The 18789-nt window shown below is 48.5% G+C and overlaps 1 protein-coding gene across 6 annotated transcripts; it reads left to right on the top strand.

The window, feature by feature from the left end:
* TMPRSS6 (transmembrane serine protease 6) lies at nt 1-18543 on the top strand. Of its 6 annotated transcripts, XM_068191156.1 has the most exons (19): nt 2-533; nt 620-739; nt 2427-2583; nt 2757-2899; nt 3078-3145; nt 4378-4562; nt 7249-7290; nt 8135-8339; nt 8661-8797; nt 9007-9119; nt 9596-9705; nt 10759-10904; nt 11820-11918; nt 13852-13965; nt 14246-14362; nt 15077-15245; nt 15650-15921; nt 16603-16739; nt 17435-18543. In XM_068191156.1, the coding sequence occupies exons 3-19, from the start codon at nt 2436-2438 to the stop codon at nt 17591-17593; spliced, it is 2364 nt and encodes a 787-aa protein (XP_068047257.1). In that variant the 5' UTR covers nt 2-533; nt 620-739; nt 2427-2435; the 3' UTR covers nt 17594-18543. The 6 variants fall into 6 exon arrangements, with proteins under 6 accessions (XP_068047258.1, XP_068047257.1, XP_068047255.1 ...); XM_068191157.1 differs by lacking the exon at nt 620-739 and having other exon boundaries at nt 1-482; XM_068191154.1 differs by having other exon boundaries at nt 2-739.
* The last annotated feature ends 246 nt before the right edge of the window (nt 18544-18789 follow it).

The following is an 18789-nucleotide window of genomic DNA, read 5'->3' as shown; positions in this document are numbered from 1 at the left end:
TACCCATTTATTGACAGAATAACTCTGTTTACTCTGCTCTAGCTGCAGTGTCTCTGCTTCCTGTGAAAAACAAAAGGGCACATACAGACCTGCAGGACTGTAAGCAGAAGGTCATGTAGGAAAAGTAGCTGAGGAGGACTTGGGGCTGGAAGAAAAGCAGATGCTGCAGGCAGGTGTGAGCAGTGGTGCAGCTGAGTGTGGGGAGCCCAGTGTGAGGAGACTGGGCAGCGAGAAGTGCAAGAAGACAAGTGGGAGTCTCTGAAGTTGGCACTGAGAGGCACTGTGCTTTGCTTTTATCTGATGAACACTGTGGTGACCAGACCTGCTCTGTACTGCCGTCTTCCCTCCTTCCAGCATTCTACCCCTGCCAGCCAGCGTCTGCTCCATCCCTGTGCTGGGGAGCACACACCGATGGGACCAAAGAAGGCGGCTAAGAAATACAGCGGTTGCTCAGCAACTCCCCGTCCCCTGAGGAGGACAATGTAAGCGATCTGCACCAGTCTCCTGGATTGCTCTTCTCTGCACAGCTAGAGGTGCTCCTACCTTGACTTTTTCTGGATTTCCCCTGCTCAGCCTGCAGATCTTCTCCCGTTTTAAGCCTCCAAACCCTCTATTTCAGAAAAGAAAAAAGTCATTGTGCAGGGTGCGCTGACCCACTGCAGCAGGATGGTGCAGGACAAAGGCCGAGCTGAAGGGACATGGCACCAGGTTATTGATCACTGAGGAGACCTTGAGCTGGGTAAATAGATGTCCTGCTTCCTCCCCCACTCCCTGCAGGTGTGAGTTGGGGTGTGGGCCAGGTCTCACAGGCAGCAGCAAGTTTTAGAGGTAGGTCTGCAGCGCTGGGGGAAACCCGTGCCTGCCATCAAATCTACTAACAAAGAGGCTCTTATGCTGCTTCCTGCCCTCCCTCCCCTGCCCCTCCATCTGTGCTTGTGTGCTTATGCCTGCTGTTTCCGAAGGGATGCTGTGGTAGCAGAGAAGCGCCCTTGCTCTCCTGGACTACCCAGTTTGGCTCCTTGGGGAGGAGACCCTTCCCAGGGGTTGCACAGAAAGGTGCCCCACAAGGAGCAAGGGAGGGCAGTCTGTGCTGGGCCTGTTTGTACCGCCTGCCCCTCTGGAAGGGTGTGTTAGAGCAAGTGGATGCATGACTGCTTGTCCAAGTGTGGATGTTCACCAGGCTGGGTTTAATGTTCTGGTGTGAGTTACCTGGTGCTTATATTCTGCAAATGTGTCTCCATGTTGCAAGGCAGCCTGGAGGGCTTGGGGCTCCGTAACTGGGGGGAGGAGGCTGAAAAGCCCACTCATCCTCATCAAGTGATGCACCGTAACTGGGGGGAGGAGGCTGAAAAGCCCACTCATCCTCATCAAGTGATGCTCAGTGGCATCCACATGGGCTAAAACGTGCATGAGGCCAGCCACCTCTTCCCTCAACTGTAGCAAGTCCCTCCCATGCACTCCTCTCCCCATGTCCACATGCACCACTGGGAACAAAGACAACTTACACATAGACAGGACACAAGCATTCCACAAGACCTCTATGTTCTCCCATGCAAATGCATCCACATCCCTTTCCTCTCCAATCACAGAAATACAGAAAACCTTTGAGGGCAGGCATGTACTATGTGGTGGCAGAGGAAAGGAGGAGGAAAGTGGGTGACAAAACCAGTATTAATGTGGCTCTCTTGGGTAATGGTATTTCTCACCCTCAGAGTGTGGGGCTGACAGAAGAGATGCAGTCAGGAAGAAGCAAAAGAAGCAGCGTGGGGGAGATGAGGGGCAAAGGAAGACAGAAGGTGTCCCCTAGACCAAGCAGGTGGTGGTGAAGGGCTGAACATTATTCAGGTGCTCTCTTCTCATTAGCTCAGCTATTGAGCCAGTGCCAGCATTGGCTTTGCCTGGGAACACACAGCCTGGTGGGAATGGCAATGTTTGCTTACTTTAAGGGATCAAGATAAAAATGGCACAGCAGGCAAAGTGTAACTTCAGGTTCCTAGGCAGTGGCTGCTTTGTGCTTTTGCTCACATTTCAGGCCACCAATTTTCTTCTGCATTGATTTCTAGATCAAAAAAATACCAGTTGTTTTTTTAAAACAACTCCCAGCCTGGGAGGACAACACTTTTGTAATCAGAAAAATTAATTATTGTACTAATTTGCACTTTTGACAGAAGCAAAACCCAGGGAATGCCTTTGAATACCAATGGATTACCAGGAGACGTAGACAAGACAGTGTCCTGGAAGCCTGTCTCCCACTGATTTAGCAGTTTTACTCACATTTGCTCTGAGCAAAGTTTTTTATGATTTGCACAGTGTTCTCTTGGGGCCGTAGATCTTGGGAGAGGAGGACGGATTTGGCATAATATCCTCAGAGAGGGTGTAAAGGGAAACAGAAAAACCAGCCTGACCCTGGCATGCTGTGTCACCAGACGCGCCTGATGGAGGCCGAGGAACAGGAGGAAGACTCCAGCTCCCTCTCAAATGACAAATCAGAAACTAACTCGCGTCGCTGCCTTCGCTATGTGCCCCTTGGGATAGCCTTTCTTGTGCTGGCTGGAGCTGCTGCAGCAACCTGGTATTTCCTAGGTAAAAATTCACATGTTTTTTCCCCCCAGCAGGAGGTGGAGGAGGGGTAGTCAGTAATGCCCAGCCCAGAGCACATTAGTGACTCTGGGTGGCCTTTAGACAGTCATACACAGGGGCAACCTCCTCTTTCCCACGTATCACTAAGGTAACCCAGTAGTGTCTTCTCTTGGCAGACTACAGACCATGGCATCTGGAGCCATCCATCCTGCAGTTTTACTGTGGCAGCCTCCAGGTCCTCAACCGCCAGTACTCCCCAGACCTCGGGCACGTGGAGTCCAGAGCCTTCTGGGTGGAGTCAGCTAAGCTCCAGAACATGGTGAGGGCTTTTCATGAACAAATCCAGCCCTGAGGCTGCTCAGTGAGTAGAAGGAGGAAGGGGTCAGGCACCCCCATCCAAGGGCAGGCTTGGTGGGCCTGTACATCAAGAGGGATGAAAGATGGGATCGGCCACTGTAACATTGCCCTGTAGTTATCAGACAATGTTCTCATTGCAGCTGAAGGAACTGATTCGTGCCACAGAGCTGGGTCGGTACTACAACTCGAGCACAGTGTATGCCTTTGGGTGAGTAGCACCCACAGCATATTTGCTTGTTCCTGTGTGAAAGCTTCCAGTAAATTGTACTCTGATTTCACTGACATCTGCCCATGACAAACTTCTGTAGTCCCTGCCATGACCTCCAAGTTAGGCTGGACAGTTCAGATTCAGAATGGTTCCAGCATAATAGAGACAGAGATATTTTGATGTTCCTCTTCATCCCAGCTCATGATGAAAAGCCAAAACTGAGAAATTTTTCAGAGAGGCAAAAGTTCAAGAGAGTAAAAAAAAAATCATTGGGAAGAGATTTAAAAAAATTGTCTTGGCATTGTCAGTAGAAACCAAGCAGCTGGAAATTAATTTTTCTAATTCAAGAAAGCTATTTTATGGCCTGACTCTAGGCACCAGAAGGGAGAGGCCAGAATGCAGCATGGAAAAGTTACTCCCGCCAAGAGGCCTGGACCACCTGGGAACAGGGTAACAGTGGAATGGGACAGATGTGGGACTACAGCTTTGCAGGTCATAACAATAGAACAGGATAGCAGAAATTATTTCCAGACTGATGGTCATTTGCTTCTGATTTTTTCCCTATGGAAAGCCACACCTCTAAATTTGTCCTTTACCTAAGGAGCATTCCAACTTTGATGTAATTCCATTTTCAACTGGGGAAAGAAAAGTTTCACTTGCACATCTTGCTCTAGCCTTTTACTGAACAAAGATGTGTTTCAGCATCTTCTTGCCCTCCTCCAGCCAATTTTCTCTGCCAGCTGGTTGAACAGAAGTTTCCCAGGCACAGTCTCCTGCAGCTTTAGCCTGCCCAGCATTAAGGGGTTGTGGTAAGGTACCTGGTTATAAATCATGCACTTGTCACCACTGGGAGATGAGACAGTGAAGTCTTGAGCTTCTCTTTTCAACCCCCGGTCAGTAGTACCCAAAGGTCATTTCTACCTGAAATGAGGTTACTCATTAGACTAGTCTTGATTAATTATCATAATAATTTGAGCTCATATGGTCATCACTAAAGCCAGATGGCATGGAAAGGCTTCTTCCTACAAAGCACTGACTCACACCATGGATATTGCAGCTCTCCTGCCCCACTCAGAGACGTTCCTCTGGGTCACAGCAGCAGAGCTGGAAAATCTACACAGATATGTCTGATTTATGGAAAAATAGTGGGGAGGGTAATTCTCCAGGGTTCGTCTCTCCAGTAATTCTGGAGATGAAGGGCAAAAATATTTTACATGCTATTTCTCTGTTAGGGAGGGAGCTCTGACCTTCTTCTTCTGGTTCACCCTCCAAATCCCTGAGAGTCAGCAGAAGGAGGCAACTGCTGAGAGGGTAAACACAGTGCTCCACCAAGAGCTCTCCACCAGCTTCAACAGCTCGGGCAGCCTGTCCTACCAGAAGGAGTACAGGGTGAACCCAGACTCTCTGGTTCTCCTGGGTAAGTACCAGCTGCTCAGCTGTGGCCTGAGCAGTCAGAAATGCTCCATGATGCAGAAGGTTAGGAGAAAAGGCCAGGAGTCTATTGAAGGAGACAGAGGAATGAGAGGATGAGAGAAACAGTAAGGAACAGGAGATACAATTTTACGCATTTTTTCCTAATAGAGAAGAACAGAGGTTTGATTAAAAAAAAAATTCCTTCCTTTGAAGGATTAAAATTATTGGATGTACACCTGACCATAATCAGATAGGTGATTCTTTTTTCACCCATCAGCTTTGGCTTTTGTAGAGCAAGGTCTTAGACAGGTCATGACTTTGATCAGCTCATCTTGAAAATACCAAGCACTTAGGTTTGCTACTTTCCTTTGGGAGATTATTCCAGACTGTTTGATAGAGAGAACAAAAGCAAGATATCTGAGTCACCACTAAGTCTTCCCCTGAGACAAAGCATCGTTGTCACTTCAGTTCCTGACATATGATTTTAAGGATTATTCATTGTTGCTCACAGTGAAGGTCACAGCCTGTTTAAAAAGCCACCCATGCAAAACTCTTCCAGAGTAGGTGTTAGGTAAGGGACTAGGGATGTATATGTAGCCAATGCATACAAGTCCAATGGAATTTATATTTGATGGTTGTAATGAGGCTTAACTTGTGAGGCTGGTCTGATCCCTCTTACAGAGTACCAAATCTCCTAGGTTTTATAATACACTGTGTTTCTTCTCCTCCACTCGGGACTCCTATTTCCAAGTTTCTTCTTCCCAGGAGATGTTAAATCTCCAAGTTGTTTGGGTTTGTTTGGTTTTTTTTTCCCCAGGCATGCGAGCTTGCATTATTCTAAGATGAAGCTTCTTTTATTATATCCTACCCATACTTTCTTTAACTTTTACCCCCACATCCCAATTGTTTTGTTAGCCATTTTTTGGTGCCTGTAAAGCAAATTCAATTTCCTCTAAATTATTTTCAATCCCTCATCCAGACCATCATTTAAGGTCTTAGTCAGAAGCTGTATTAGCATCTCATCAAGACATCTCCTCCCACAGTTACCATTAGTTCCTTACTTCTACTTAGTATTTGTTTCCAGCATACCAGATCCTATGCTCAGCCAGTTTAAATGAACTTTATTTACAAAGATACCACAAAGAAATATGCTAAATCCTTCCAAGTCAGCCCATCTAGCATTTTCCTTTATCTGCTCACTTCATAATGCAATTTATAAACCAAAAAAAAAAAAAAAAAAAAAAAAAAAAAAAAAAAAAGATGGTGCCATAATTTTAACTATTCCCAGTTCCCTCTTATTTGCTTTGCATCTGTTTCAATTTTGGACTTGACACACCAGTTGTAGTTTATCCAGCTCCTTCTGCTTCTGACTACCAGTCAGAAGTACACTCTGATAACTGAGACAAAAGCCAGAAATTTCTTATACTGTTGAGCCAGGGTGACCTCCAGCCAGTGCCTTCGCCTCTGGTTTCATTTGCCCTGTGCACTTAGAGTGAAGAAACAGCCAGCTAATAGCAGGTCATTAGCACTTCATTGCTTTCTGGCAGACCCCTGCCGGCCTGCTCAGCTCTAAACTCTGCCTTGAGACGCAGAGCTGCAAACTATTGACTGCTACAGGAACCTCTCCAGCATTGCCAGTGCTTTATTTTTACTAACAGCCACACTCACCCCAGTACACTAGCTTCCCCTTCCCCAAAAATCGTTCAGGACTTGCTGTTCTCTACAGGAACTCAGTTTTATTATCTTCAGATAAAGGAGTACTTACTACCAGCTCTGCACAGATTATTCCCTACAGCACATGAGCTTGCCTAGGAGCAAGTCGTATGCCTGCAGGATCCTATTTTCCACAACAAACTGGTTTTGCTATGACAAAACCACTCATCTCTCTCCACAGATTTGCTTGGAAGCTACCAAAGCCCTGACCTAGGCAATCCCCCAACAACAATCCTCACACCCAGCTGACCTCACAATGCATTTTATTTTGGCAATTATTCCCAGTAGCACCTGATCTCTGGCTGATTCCAGTTCAGCTGGGAGGCTGGAGAAAAGCCCAGCTCTCTTAAGTGTTATCCACCCTGTGACTGTTTTGCAGAGATTTGTAGCCCCGGATGGTCACTTTCTCTTCAACTCCCTTCTCCAAAGGTGGGCTCTACAAGGATGTTGAGTTGCTCATTGCACAGTGGTTATCAAAGGAGAACTCCTTCTCCACCCTCAGTGACTCCCATATTTTTGATTGGGCATTCTTTAAAGTGGGACAGAAGATGGTGAAGGCTCTGGGAAGTAGGGCTGTGCCCTGTGCTGTGGCTGGCAGAGGAGGGGAATGACTGCCTGAAGCAATGCCCAGCCCTCCTGGGGAGGGGAAGAGGTCCTGGAACAGCACATCGAAATGGGCAAGGAAAAAGGCAGAGAAGTCCCTGGTGGGCTGGAAAGCAAGAATTAGGGCTGTTGTATTTGAGTCAGGGGCAGAAAAAATTCCCAGAGAGATGGGCTGGGTAAGGCATGACTGAAACAGGTCCCTGAGAGCAGAGAGAGAGGTACCTGGAGGATGACCCATGCTGAAGCTCTGAGTGAGGTAGTTACATAAGGAAGGAAGGGAGTCCTCACCTACCACGCTAGGTGATCAGATTATCTTTTTTTTAATCCAGTTTATATTTTTGTTTATTTTCCTTTATATATTTTCTTTCTAACAGAATCCAGTGTGAAAGACATAGTAGTGCTGCAATCCACTCTGGGTAGGCTACCTTTTTCTTTCCTTTTGAGTTCATGACTTTATGGGAGTGATTTTCACTGGGGACAAAAAGCTTGTTGGCCTCCTGGAGATGTAAATCCTGGGAAGGGGAAAGTAGGAGCAAGGGAGCACCAGAGCTGCTGCTTGGCCAGATTCAAACTACATGATTGCTATGTACTGGATGGCTCTGGCCAGAGATGCCAGCTGCCAGGGGCAATGCAGCCACCTCAGACTTGTCCTGGTCCTAATGAGAACTGTGAAGTATCTGGGTATGCTGGTACCACAGTGCTGATTCCAGGCCCCATGCAATGCTGCTGACTGGGGTGGGGTTTCCTGCGTGGCTCTGCACTGGATGTGCCTCATTTAGGAGTCTGTTGTCTTGACAATGTTTGAAGATGCTTTTAGTAATTTCAGGCAGTGTTGTAAGTTCTATGTCTGGCAGGTTGCATTAGATATGCTATTAGAAGCTCACCTTTAAGCTGATATTTACTCAAAAATCCTGGTGTGAAGGTCTTCTGAAAGCTGGAATTCAGATGAGGGAGATCTAAAGCTAGGAAGAATATGGGGCTGAGAGGAGAAAGAGGTGAAAAAGTAAATAAATCCAGTAAAAAATAACTGTGCTGTGCTGATATTTAAAGCCTGAGGTAGTATTAGGTTAACCAAGGAAGAGGGGACAGTTCTTAGAGAAACTGGGGCAATGGTACAAAAGGATCAGTGCCACCACAACGTACATAAAAGTAAACTGAGATCATTGAGATGAGTCAGCCTTACCCTAAAAAAGGGATTACAATGATACACCAAGTGACAATCCCATATCTTAATATCTGTTACAACCGCATCTATTTCAGGTTGCTACAGGTACAGCTATGTCCAGGAGGATGATGTCCTAAGGCTGGAGGGCCCTGACTACCTGGCCTCCAGCTGTCTTTGGCACCTCCATGGCCTCAAGGGCTACATGATCAAGCTACGCCTGGAGTGGACTCTGCCTGACTGCAGAGACCGCCTGGCAATGTATGATGCAGCCGGGCCCCTGGAGAAACACCTCATTACCTCGTAGGTAGCTCCTGAGCAGGGACAACACGGTGGGGAAGACAGTCAGGATGGCATGACACACCGCAGGCGGGGAAGGTGTCAGACTACATCAGAGGAGGTTCTCCTTGATGTACATCCTGCCTGTTGCTGAGCAGCTGAAGCCACTGATGTGGGATATGTCTCACAGCACCATGCTGTAGGAGCTGTCACTGTTGGCCCTTTGTTTGCCTTACAACTGCTATGTGTGGATTACACAGATATCCATTGCTTCTCTTTCTCATTCTTCTCTTTCATTTGTTTATTGCTTGCTTCACTCTCATCCTTTTATCTCTTTCCCCTGAGGATCTACGGCTGCAGCCGGCAGGAGCCCATCGTTGAAGTCCTTTCATCTGGCCCTGTCATGTCCATTGTGTGGAAGAAAGCCATGTACAGCTACTATGACCCCTTCATCCTCTCAGCACAAGTAGTGCCCCTTGAAGGTGAGGAAGGCTGGAGGAGAGTGGCTATAGTTACAGGGAGAAGATTGATTTTCTCCTGCAGTATCACAGCTCCTAGATGTCCTACATCCCTGTTAGGGGCAGAATTAATTCTGGATTACAGGGATAGTCAGTAAAAGGCAGGTTGCATGGCCTCCCCAGGCTGAGGCTGAGCTGACAGAGAATAGGGTTTTGAATGTCTGTATTTACAGCTTGTGAAGTGAACATAACTCTGCGGGAGAGCCTGGAGCTACAGGGGAAGATCGGCACCCCTCACTACCCCAGCTACTACTCGCCCAACACGCAATGCACCTGGCACATGATGGTAAGAGCCAGCTCCCACAAGAGCATCCACCCTGTCCCCAAAACCCGCACAGCACTCTGCATATTGTGGGGGTACAGCCAGGGCTCTCAGTCAGATCATCATGAGAAGCAAGAAGAGGGTGACAGCCTGCCCAGACTCCACATAAGGTGTATTTCTGAAGGGGAAGAAGTCTAATATTGCATACCAGCACAGAAATGCTGTAGCTGAGGAGGAATCTGAAATCTGATCTCTGGAGGAGTTCTTCAAAACAGAATCAGATTGATAGGAATTGATAAGAATTGCCAGGCTTTGACACCAGCAGCAGAGCCACCCTGGGCTGTGGCATGGCTCCAGTTTAGAAGGTGCTTTTTTCTGACCTGCAGTGTGGTCAGAGACATCTGGCCCTCATATTTGCTCTGCTCATTTCTGACTTATGAAGTGTGCTGTAACACTCCTAGGAGCTATGTGCCCTCTGCTCTGCACCCTCTTGTCTGCAGGTCCCATCCCTTGACTATGGGGTCACGCTCTGGTTCGATGCCTACGCACTCAGCAGACAGAAGCATGACCTGCCCTGTACCCAAGGCCAGTGGATCATTCAGAACAGAAGGTGTGTGGTGGGGTCCTGGTTTCTGTCTCTTACTTCCCACCTTGGATAAAGCAGGGATTAAGCCTCTGCAGGTTCCCTGCTCACTTCAGCCACCATATGTGAAGGAGAAGAGCCATACACCGAGCTCTTCAGTGACCACTCTTTGTGCTGGTGCCTCCTGCTTTTCTGCTCGTCTTGTTCACTTTCTCCCCAGTGAACACATTACTCACAGATTTGCTTCGAGCTACCAACCTGCTTTCTCTGTCTTGCTGTTTGCATCAGGCTTCTTAGTTTTCTCCTGTGTGTGTAACCTTGGTGTCCTCCCACACCTCCTGTGTTTGCAAATCTGCCTGTCACCACCTCTGCAATATTATCTGTGTTGCCATTGCCTTGCAGCCACCTCCGTACCTTTCTTCCCCTTAACTCCATATCCTCCTGCTATGACTGCAGCCATTTCCCCTGCAGGACTTCCCACAAACAGCATCCTACTGCTCACCACTGCCCAAGTGCAAAGGATGGAGATCTGTTGTGTTCCCATCTCCTCAAAGCAGGCTCTGAGATAGATGGACCTATAGCTTTTGGTTTTCCTCCCATATATTGCAAAATTGCCTGTTTCCCTCCAAAACCTCCCCCGACCCACCTCATTAGTGCCTTCTCCATGGTTCCTCTAGAGGTAACTTGTCTTCCTAGGAAAGATCTGATCCAGAATTTATGTTACCCTGGCTGAGGATTTCCACTTTTTCTCTCCCTGCCTTCCTCTCTTAAACTGTCAGTGCCATGGTTTCTACAACATGGCTTCTTTGGGAAGATGACAAAGGAGAACCTTCTTACACCATAAGAACTGAACTGCTTTGCATGACCTGATCTCAGTGCTTGCCAGAAAGCAGGAAATATCCAAAGATAGGTCCCTCTGGACTCTGTATCTCATGCATACTGAAGGCTTTTTGTATTCCTGGTTTGCCCGCAGCACCCGGTCTGTGTGACCCCCTTCCCACCCCAGCCCCACTGAGCCCCTTGCCCTGCTTTGTCTCCTGCCTCCCTGTCCAATCCACCTCGCCTGTGTTTGCCCCTCAGGTTGTGCGGCCTGCGGACCCTGCAAGCCTATGCTGAGAGGATCCCAGTCACATCTTCTGCTGACATCACCATCACCTTCACCTCGCAGATCTCCTTAACCGGCCCTGGTGTACAGGCAGCTTACAGCCTGTACAGGCAATCTGACCGTAAGCTTGGGTTCTTCCCTGCTCCTTTGTGGGGGGACCAGCGGCCCCTTTGCACTTGGCTTGTGCCGGGAGAAACACAAGGCACAGCCCAGGAGCCCTAGGTGCCATCCACCCTTCAGGAAGATGCTCACAAATCAGTGGTGCACCAGTGATGCCCCCAAAAGAAGAGGCAATTATGTGCAAAGCTGTTTCTGCCCATGTGGCCCTGCCTCTTGTGGTCAGATCATCCTTGCAACAAAACCCAAGGTCACAAAATTGCCTAAAATCTTACCCTCATGTCAACATCACAGATGGGCCCTGGAAATTCAATGGGAAAGCACCTCTGCTTGAAGCAACATTTGTTTTGATTGCAAGCTCTCTTAGAGAGAGCTGTTTCCTGCTCACCTTGGAATCCGTGCAAACAAGAGATAAATAAAACCGCACACAAATACACACATGCGAATTCCGCCCACAGTCTGTCTTTCCAAGGTTTCACCATCTCCCTCCTAAAGGGTGCCAGTAATGCACACCAGTCCCTGAATATGTGCACCTGTCAACGTGTCTAACAACAAGCCCTTCAAGGTCCCACGTAAGTTCTGATAACTCCAAAGAGCCTGTTTCAGCTTTCCCGTGGCATTCAGGAGACATGAAAGAGCAGTGATCCCGATGTATGGCATGCCAGAGAGGTGGTTGTCCTGCATATTGCCCATTGGTACCATGCAAAACAGTGAAAGCCCTCTTTCCCCTGGTGCATATCCTGGCTCCATATGTCCCTGTTAAGAGCAGATGACATGGCAGATTTTGGGGAGTGCAGTACACTGCAGCATGACTCGTGTGGTCAGGAAGGTGTGCAGTTCCACCGTTTCAAGACATGGTGCTCTGCTGCCAGGAGGTTTCCAGCCACTGGGGACTAATTACTCTCTTTTGGTTTCACAGCCTGTCCTGGGGAGTTTCTGTGTTTGGTGAACGGTTTGTGCGTCCCAGCCTGTGACGGGATCAAAGACTGCCCCAATGGGCTGGATGAGAGAAACTGTGGTGAGTGATTTCTTCTCCTGCTGGTCCCTGGTCTCAGCAAGACACAGCCCCTTGCTCCTCCTAAGGCAGGGAGAGATGAGGAGGATTTGGGTGACCAAGACACAGCCTTGTACCTCAACTTCAGGAACTTAAACCTCTGTGCCCTTAGAAGTCTCATCCCACTGCTGTATGGCTTTAGCCTGCTCTGGAAAGAGCAGTAATGCTTCTGGCTCCTCTCACAGTACAGCCTTCCCGGGAGAGTACCCTAGTAGCAAGAGCACCAAGAGTTCCAGGCAGCCTGAAAGAAGCCCCCTACCCAAGCTGTCCCCCACCTTGTTCTGATTTCCTCCCACCCAGAGTCTACAACCAACTTCAGCCCTGGCCTACAGCCCCCTCTGCTGTCACACCCCTCAGCGTCCCCCTCCCTGCTCTCACTTCCCCAAGCCCACCTGCTGGCCTTCTCTCTCCTCTTTCTCCCCAGGCCATTTGTGACACTTCATCTGTACAGATCCTCACTCATATATTTTGCCCCAGTATGGGAGCATCAAAGTCCTTGATCAGCCTCAATCGGTTCTTCATGCCAAAAGCATTTAGTGCTGATTCAGACTCCACTCTTAGCATCTCAGAACTTCTTTGGAGCCTCATTCTCATAGGAACAGCAATTCAGGCTTAGACACGACACCTAATTCATTATTTCTCTCACCTCTGGTGTGATGGGGGGCTCATCATACTGCTGCCACCACTAACTTTTCATTAGTTGTTTCCTACAGATGTTTTTTTCACAGATAAAGAGCACTGAACCACTGGAGAGAATGGCCAGTTTTGAAAGATTCAGAGGAAGGTGTAGGAAAAGTCTAAAGTCAAAGGAAGGAGAAATCTTTCTAAGGAAGCCTTAATTCAGTGCTAGAAATGTGAGAGTTCACATAAGATTGCCAAAACTGGGCTTTATATTGTCTGCAGTATTGCTGACAATGTGCTGTGTCCCATCATCCAGCTGTCTGACATCAGGGTTTGCATACTTCCCTCCTGTAGACACGGATACATTTGCATCCTTATGAATATCTAATCTTTTCTTGAATCCCAGTATCTCCTTGGCCCCAGGGATATCATGTCATTCAGTTTCACAGGCTGGCACAGACCAAGACTGACAGAAACCCCACACTTTCTCAGTGTTTTCCAACATTACTTTATATTTGAAAAAGAAAATAGAAACATTATTATTTCCTTCCTTTCTTATACTCTTCCACTAGTGCATCTCTGATTATTCACTCTATATTGGTATGGAACAATCCCTGTCTTTAAAATCAAAGTTCAAGTTGCCTCAGACCTTCATGTGCCTTTAGTCATCTAGAAGTTTCATGCTATTAATGAAAAAATTATAGTCATTGCAGTAAGAAAATGGTACACACAAAGAGAACAAGTTCCTGCTATGGAAATCTGAGAAGTCAACTCTAAGTGGGCAGGCAGCTTAGACCCATCTCCATCCTCCAGTGTCCATCAGAACTCATGGACATTGCAGAATCCTTTGTTGTTCAGGACTCAGCTGCAGGGGAGGTGCTGGTCTGTATGAAACAGTACCCATGAGCTAGGGCTGACAGCAAGGCAGGAGGAACCTCACCAGACAGGGCTCAGTCCTACAAAACTCTAACAAGGCAAGCACACCAGGACTGGTGGTGGTAAATGAAGAGTCCATGGACCTCAAGACAAGCACATAGTGCTGAGGTGGGTCTGAGGCCAAGACAAGAAAAGTTAAGTCAACAACAGCAAAGTGTAAGACAGGGTGCACGCATACCTACAATGCAGATCAGGCAAAAGCTACACAGCTGCACTATACCAGAGCTGGTCTTCAGCACAGCTTATGAGGTGGGGGAAGAGTCTGTAGAGACTGCAGGACTTATGACCCTGACCTCACACCTTGTCTTTGCCTGATCCCATGTGCTTGCCTCCTGTGCAGTGTGCCCTGCAAAGTTCCAGTGCCATGAGGACAGCACTTGCATCGAGTTCAGCAGGGTCTGCAATCAGCAGCTGGATTGTGTCAATGGGAGTGATGAGGAGCACTGCAGTGGAGGTAGGGAGGGGACAGTGCTGGGATGACAAATGCCCACCCCTGTGTTCGAACCAAGGCTGTCTGTAGAGTACCTCCCACATGTGACATAAGGGCACCATCTGGGACTTAGCTCACCCAGCCTCCTCACAATGTTTGTGAGCTGTTTGTTTGTTCAGGAAATTCCCTGTCATCATTTATGGAGTTCCCCCAAGGTCTCTGCTGTCCTTTCCCCTCATTTAAAGGACTTCAGGCTGCATCTACAACCAGCTGCCCTCTCTCAGTCTCAGCTTCCTTTTTGCAGGGGTCCCCTGTGGTCCTTTCACCTACCGCTGTGAAGACGGGACCTGTGTGAAGAAACCCAACCCCCTGTGTGACACCACTGCAGACTGCAAGGACCTGTCTGATGAGAATCACTGTGGTGAGGAAATGATCAGCCACATGTCAGACAGGTTCAGGATGACACGCAGCTGCAAGTAGCCCCATTTTCTCCCACCACCCAGAAGAAGCACCCACACTCCCTTGTACCACTACCTTCTCCCCACCTCAGTCCCACAGTACCAGTGCCCCTGCTCCACCCTGCAGTGGCAGGGACAGCAGCAACAAGCCAACTCTGTGCTGAGTGTGAGCAAGCTCTTGCTCTTCAGACAGCTGCTCCCTGCCTCCTTCAGGCAGAGACATCAGCCAGACAGACATATCTCACAGGCCAGGTTCAACCCACAGGCTGCCTGTTTGACCACTGTGTTGGCTTTTATGCCATTGTACAAGGCTCCAGCCAGGAAAATCACCCATGTCTGCATGGCCACTGTCAGGGAGAGAGTTAATGTTTTGATTTCCCTACTTATTTTTTTCTGGAGCCTCAGTAGGCAGTGAAGGGGCATGACCAGGAGAGTCTCCTGACAGCACAGCCAGCATGCTGCCCCAAAGGCACCCCCAGGCTGCAGCTGGAGGTGGGGAATGCTGGGAGGGAGTGCTCACTAGACCTGTCCTGGGCAGTACCTAAAGTATGTGCTGTCTGGGTAAGACAAGCAATTAGAGGTCAAACTCTTCAGTCAACTATGAAGGAAAGGAAGGGCAGGCACAGTATATCATGTTCCCTTCCTTCCCTGAAGTACCTGTTGTGTCTCCTCCTCAGACTGTGGGATGCAAGCCCCTCTCAGCAGGATTGTGGGTGGTATGAATTCTGTGGAAGGGGAATGGCCATGGCAGGCCAGCCTGCAAGTTCGGGGCCGCCACATTTGTGGGGGAACACTCATTGCTGACCGCTGGGTAGTCTCAGCCGCACACTGCTTCCAGGATGAGAGGTAAATGGAGAGGGGAGGTGCTGGATAGAAAGATTTGCATTGCTTTCCGTGTCATGCATGATGGGAGGCTCTTCTGACTGATGAAAATGTAACGGGGTAGCCGCATCCATCCTCTGGCACTTCGGCCATGCTTCTCCATGGCTTGGAACTGAAGAAAGGGGTATGGATATAGGCAGCATTATCTGGTGGTGTGTGCAGGGGAAAAGGGGCAATGCTGGGATTCGCAGAGCAGCTTCGAGGGGGCAAAGATAGCGGAAGATGCTGCACAGCTCCACCTTTGTTTTGGCTCTGTGTTGTCCCCACACTGTCACAATGATGAAGATGTCAGCATGTGCTAGGATGGGGATAGCATTACCTGTAAAGTGTGCCCTTTGGGTCCCAAGCTCCTCTGCTGCATCCTACAGGCTGGCCTCCCCCTCCATCTGGACCGTTTACTTGGGTAAATACTTGCAAAATGCCACTGGCCGTACAGAGGTGTCCTTCAAGGTTATCCATCTCTTTCTCCACCCTTATTATGAGGAGGACAGCCACGATTATGATGTGGCCCTGCTCCAGCTGGATCATCCTGTGATCATCTCGCCCTTAATACAGCCCATCTGCTTGCCTGCTCCTTCTCACATCTTTGAGCCTGGCCTTCTTTGCTGGATCACTGGCTGGGGAGCCCTCAAGGAAGGCGGTAGGTTCAAGGTCTCTTGGTGGCCTACTGCAGCAGGGCTGAGGCAGAAACATAGGTTCTGATGTGTCATAAGCAGAACAGGCTTCTGTTCATCCCAAAACATTGTCCCTCCTTCACGCCTTCTGATTTTGGGTAATAGGTTGACCAAAGTTACCTGTTGAGTGCTCTGAAAGCTCATGTGGAGAGGCAGGCATGGCAGTCTGGTAATCTGTATGGGGACAGCACGTGTTTCTTCATCCCAAGACTAGAACAGCCCTTCAGGTCAGCTTAGTGCCTTCACCCACTTACAGACCTGTTCCAGCTGCTTCCTAACTGGAAACACTCAGGAGACTATAAAGAACTGGACACTCCTGGTTTGTACTCTTAGACAGAAGAACTTAACTCCATTTCAGTGAGAAACAAACCCAAGATTCTGACAACCCAGAGGCTTCCCCAAAGCAGAATACTCTTTGTCCCAAAAGCTGAAGTGCCCCCAGCATATCCCTGTAGGGAAAGGAATGAAGGGTAATTTTATGCCTTCCATGCAGAAAAAGTGCTCTGCCTAAAGTCAGAGACTGTGATGCCAGTGGAAAGCAGAACAGAAATTCCAGTGGCAGGTTTTGGCATGCAGTGAGGTAGGCATGGGCTAGGGGAAGTTCCACCATAGCTCACCTGTGCTAATTTTGGTGCTCTGCTTTTCAGGGCATATCAGCAATGTTCTGCAGAAGGTGGACGTGCAGCTCATCCAGCAGAACATCTGCAGCGAGGCTTATCACTACATGATTACTCCCAGGATGCTGTGTGCTGGGTACTACCAGGGCAAGAAGGATGCCTGCCAGGTGACAGAGAAGTTGTGGGATCAGGGTTGACTACCAGAGGTGGGATGTGTCCCAAGTCTCACAAATGCAATCCACAGCCTGAAATGAGGGAGGAAAGACCATATAAGGTCACTTTCCCAACACTTCCTCTGATCTAAGCGGCCAACAACAGCTCTCATGACCACTTCTTTCTTGCCTAAGACAGGATCCAAATACAGTTAAATTACCCTTTTCTCATTTCAGCTCATTCTCCACTCTACCTCCCACTTTCAAGTCAGGTGATTACATCAGTCTCTTACACCCTCAGCCTCTTTAGCACCTGTCATACACAGTAACCTGTGTGTTCCTTCATTGCTATTAATCTCAAGGAACTCCTCTCTGCCATCCCTCATGGAATCCAGTTAAATTCCAACAATCATCCTTGCCTGCCACATATTTGGAAATGCCATAAGGACCAGGAGGAATCAGTAGCACAATCAGCTTTTTGGGACCTGGCTGAGGGGGAGGAATTTGCACGATGAAGGAATAACTGAATCAGATGTTTGCACTGGAGACTGTTTTTGACATCTGCCCAAGGTACAAGGAATGTTGCAGATGTCCCAGGCATGAGTTGAAGGGATACAGGGATCTCTATACAGAGGGGCTCAAAGACAGTGTAATCAGGCAGCAGCAGAAGCTGGTGGATCACCACTTCATTTTACTTTTCTTTTTTCTAGGGTGATTCTGGAGGTCCACTGGCCTGCAAAGAACCCAGTGGCAGATGGTTTCTGGCTGGTTTGGTCAGCTGGGGAATGGGATGTGCACGTGCAAATCACTATGGAGTATACACCAGGATCACTCAAGTGCTGGGCTGGATGAACCAAACCATGAGCTGAGAAAAGTGCATCTCTGTCTTCTCCCCATCACACCTACACTCACATGGCACTCATTCCTGATCTTGCTCACTTGACTCCCAAAGAAGAGAGTGTGGGATGTTGTCAGACCCAGGATGCTCTTCTGAACTGGGTAAAAAAAGGCTGCTGCAGGGATTGTAGAGAAAAGCAGGCAGAGAAAAGCAGCACTTCCCCATTAGTGCTTCCCAGGGAGCATCCCAAGGGGTTTTTAGGGCATCCATCCAAAAGTGGGGAGAAGGGAGGCAGGTGGGGGAGCTGGGGGCAATGACATGACACACAGCAATAGGCCCAAGCTGATGGTTTATGAGAAGAGGAATAAGGGGAGTTGAACTTTCCATGAACCATGTGATTCAGCCACAGTCTTATGCTGGAACATTTGCTGGAAGAAAATGTGACTGATGTAGTTAGAGATTCCAGTAACTGTGAAATCAATCTGCCTCCCTCTTCCTTCCTGCTGCTTATCCTTCATCCCCCTTCCCCTCCCATCACTCCTCCTCTTCCATCTCCCTAATTGCTTCTTTTCTTAGCTGGCGTGTGCTGTTCAGTGTGCTGTTCAGCTCAGCCAGCCAACTCTTCACGTCTCACTGACTCCCAGGCATGAGCCCAGCATCGCACCCCCAAGCACGTGTCCTGCCTCCCTGCTGGAGCAGCACCCAGCCTCCACTGCTGCACTTCCCTCAGTAAAAATGCTGGAGCAGACTTCCATCCCCTTCTCTCAGCCCTTCTAAATACCTTTAATATCAGGGCATCTCAACCTCTTCCATCTCCTATCTCAGGTAATGCAGGAGATGAAGGAGAAGGCTTCAGGGCTCAGGGCTTAAACTGCAACTGCCGCAGGTTTGGTTTTTTAACTAAAGATATACGTGTGTGTATGTGTGTGTGTGTACGTAATTGGCCACTCTCTGGAATTATAAATAAAATTACTTTGAGGATGTTTCTGGCTCCAGTTTGCCTCACTCTGCTAAAAATTATTTTGAGGTTTGTACGTTTTTGATCAAACTCCAGTCCTGGCACTGGCAACTGGCAAAAGTTTCCACACCACTGCCCACCCCCCCACATCAGATGTCCCTGGGACCAATAAGTTCACTAGACAGGTGGTCCTCACTTACTGTTATGATTTAGGGCTGCAGATACCAATAAGCAAACCTGCTCTGGAGCCCAGCTGCCTGCACTGGGTA

The sequence above is a fragment of the Anomalospiza imberbis genome, chromosome 5 (assembly GCF_031753505.1).
Source record: "Anomalospiza imberbis isolate Cuckoo-Finch-1a 21T00152 chromosome 5, ASM3175350v1, whole genome shotgun sequence".
Taxonomy (NCBI): domain Eukaryota; kingdom Metazoa; phylum Chordata; class Aves; order Passeriformes; family Viduidae; genus Anomalospiza; species Anomalospiza imberbis.
The sequence above is the reverse complement of the archived record's forward strand: the minus strand, read 5'-3'. Positions and strand labels throughout refer to the sequence as shown.

What these genes read in the sequence shown, in the direction of transcription:
- TMPRSS6 (XM_068191153.1), top strand. Translation starts at nt 1,551, where the DNA reads ATGCAAATGCATCCACATCCCTTTCCTCTCCAATCACAGAAATACAGA. An exon ending in CAGAGGAAAGGAGGAGGAAA is followed by an intron (nt 1,653 to 2,426) that starts GTGGGTGACAAA and finishes CTGTGTCACCAG; the next exon opens with ACGCGCCTGATGGAGGCCGA. An exon ending in GCAAGAAGGATGCCTGCCAG is followed by an intron (nt 16,740 to 17,434) that starts GTGACAGAGAAG and finishes TCTTTTTTCTAG; the next exon opens with GGTGATTCTGGAGGTCCACT.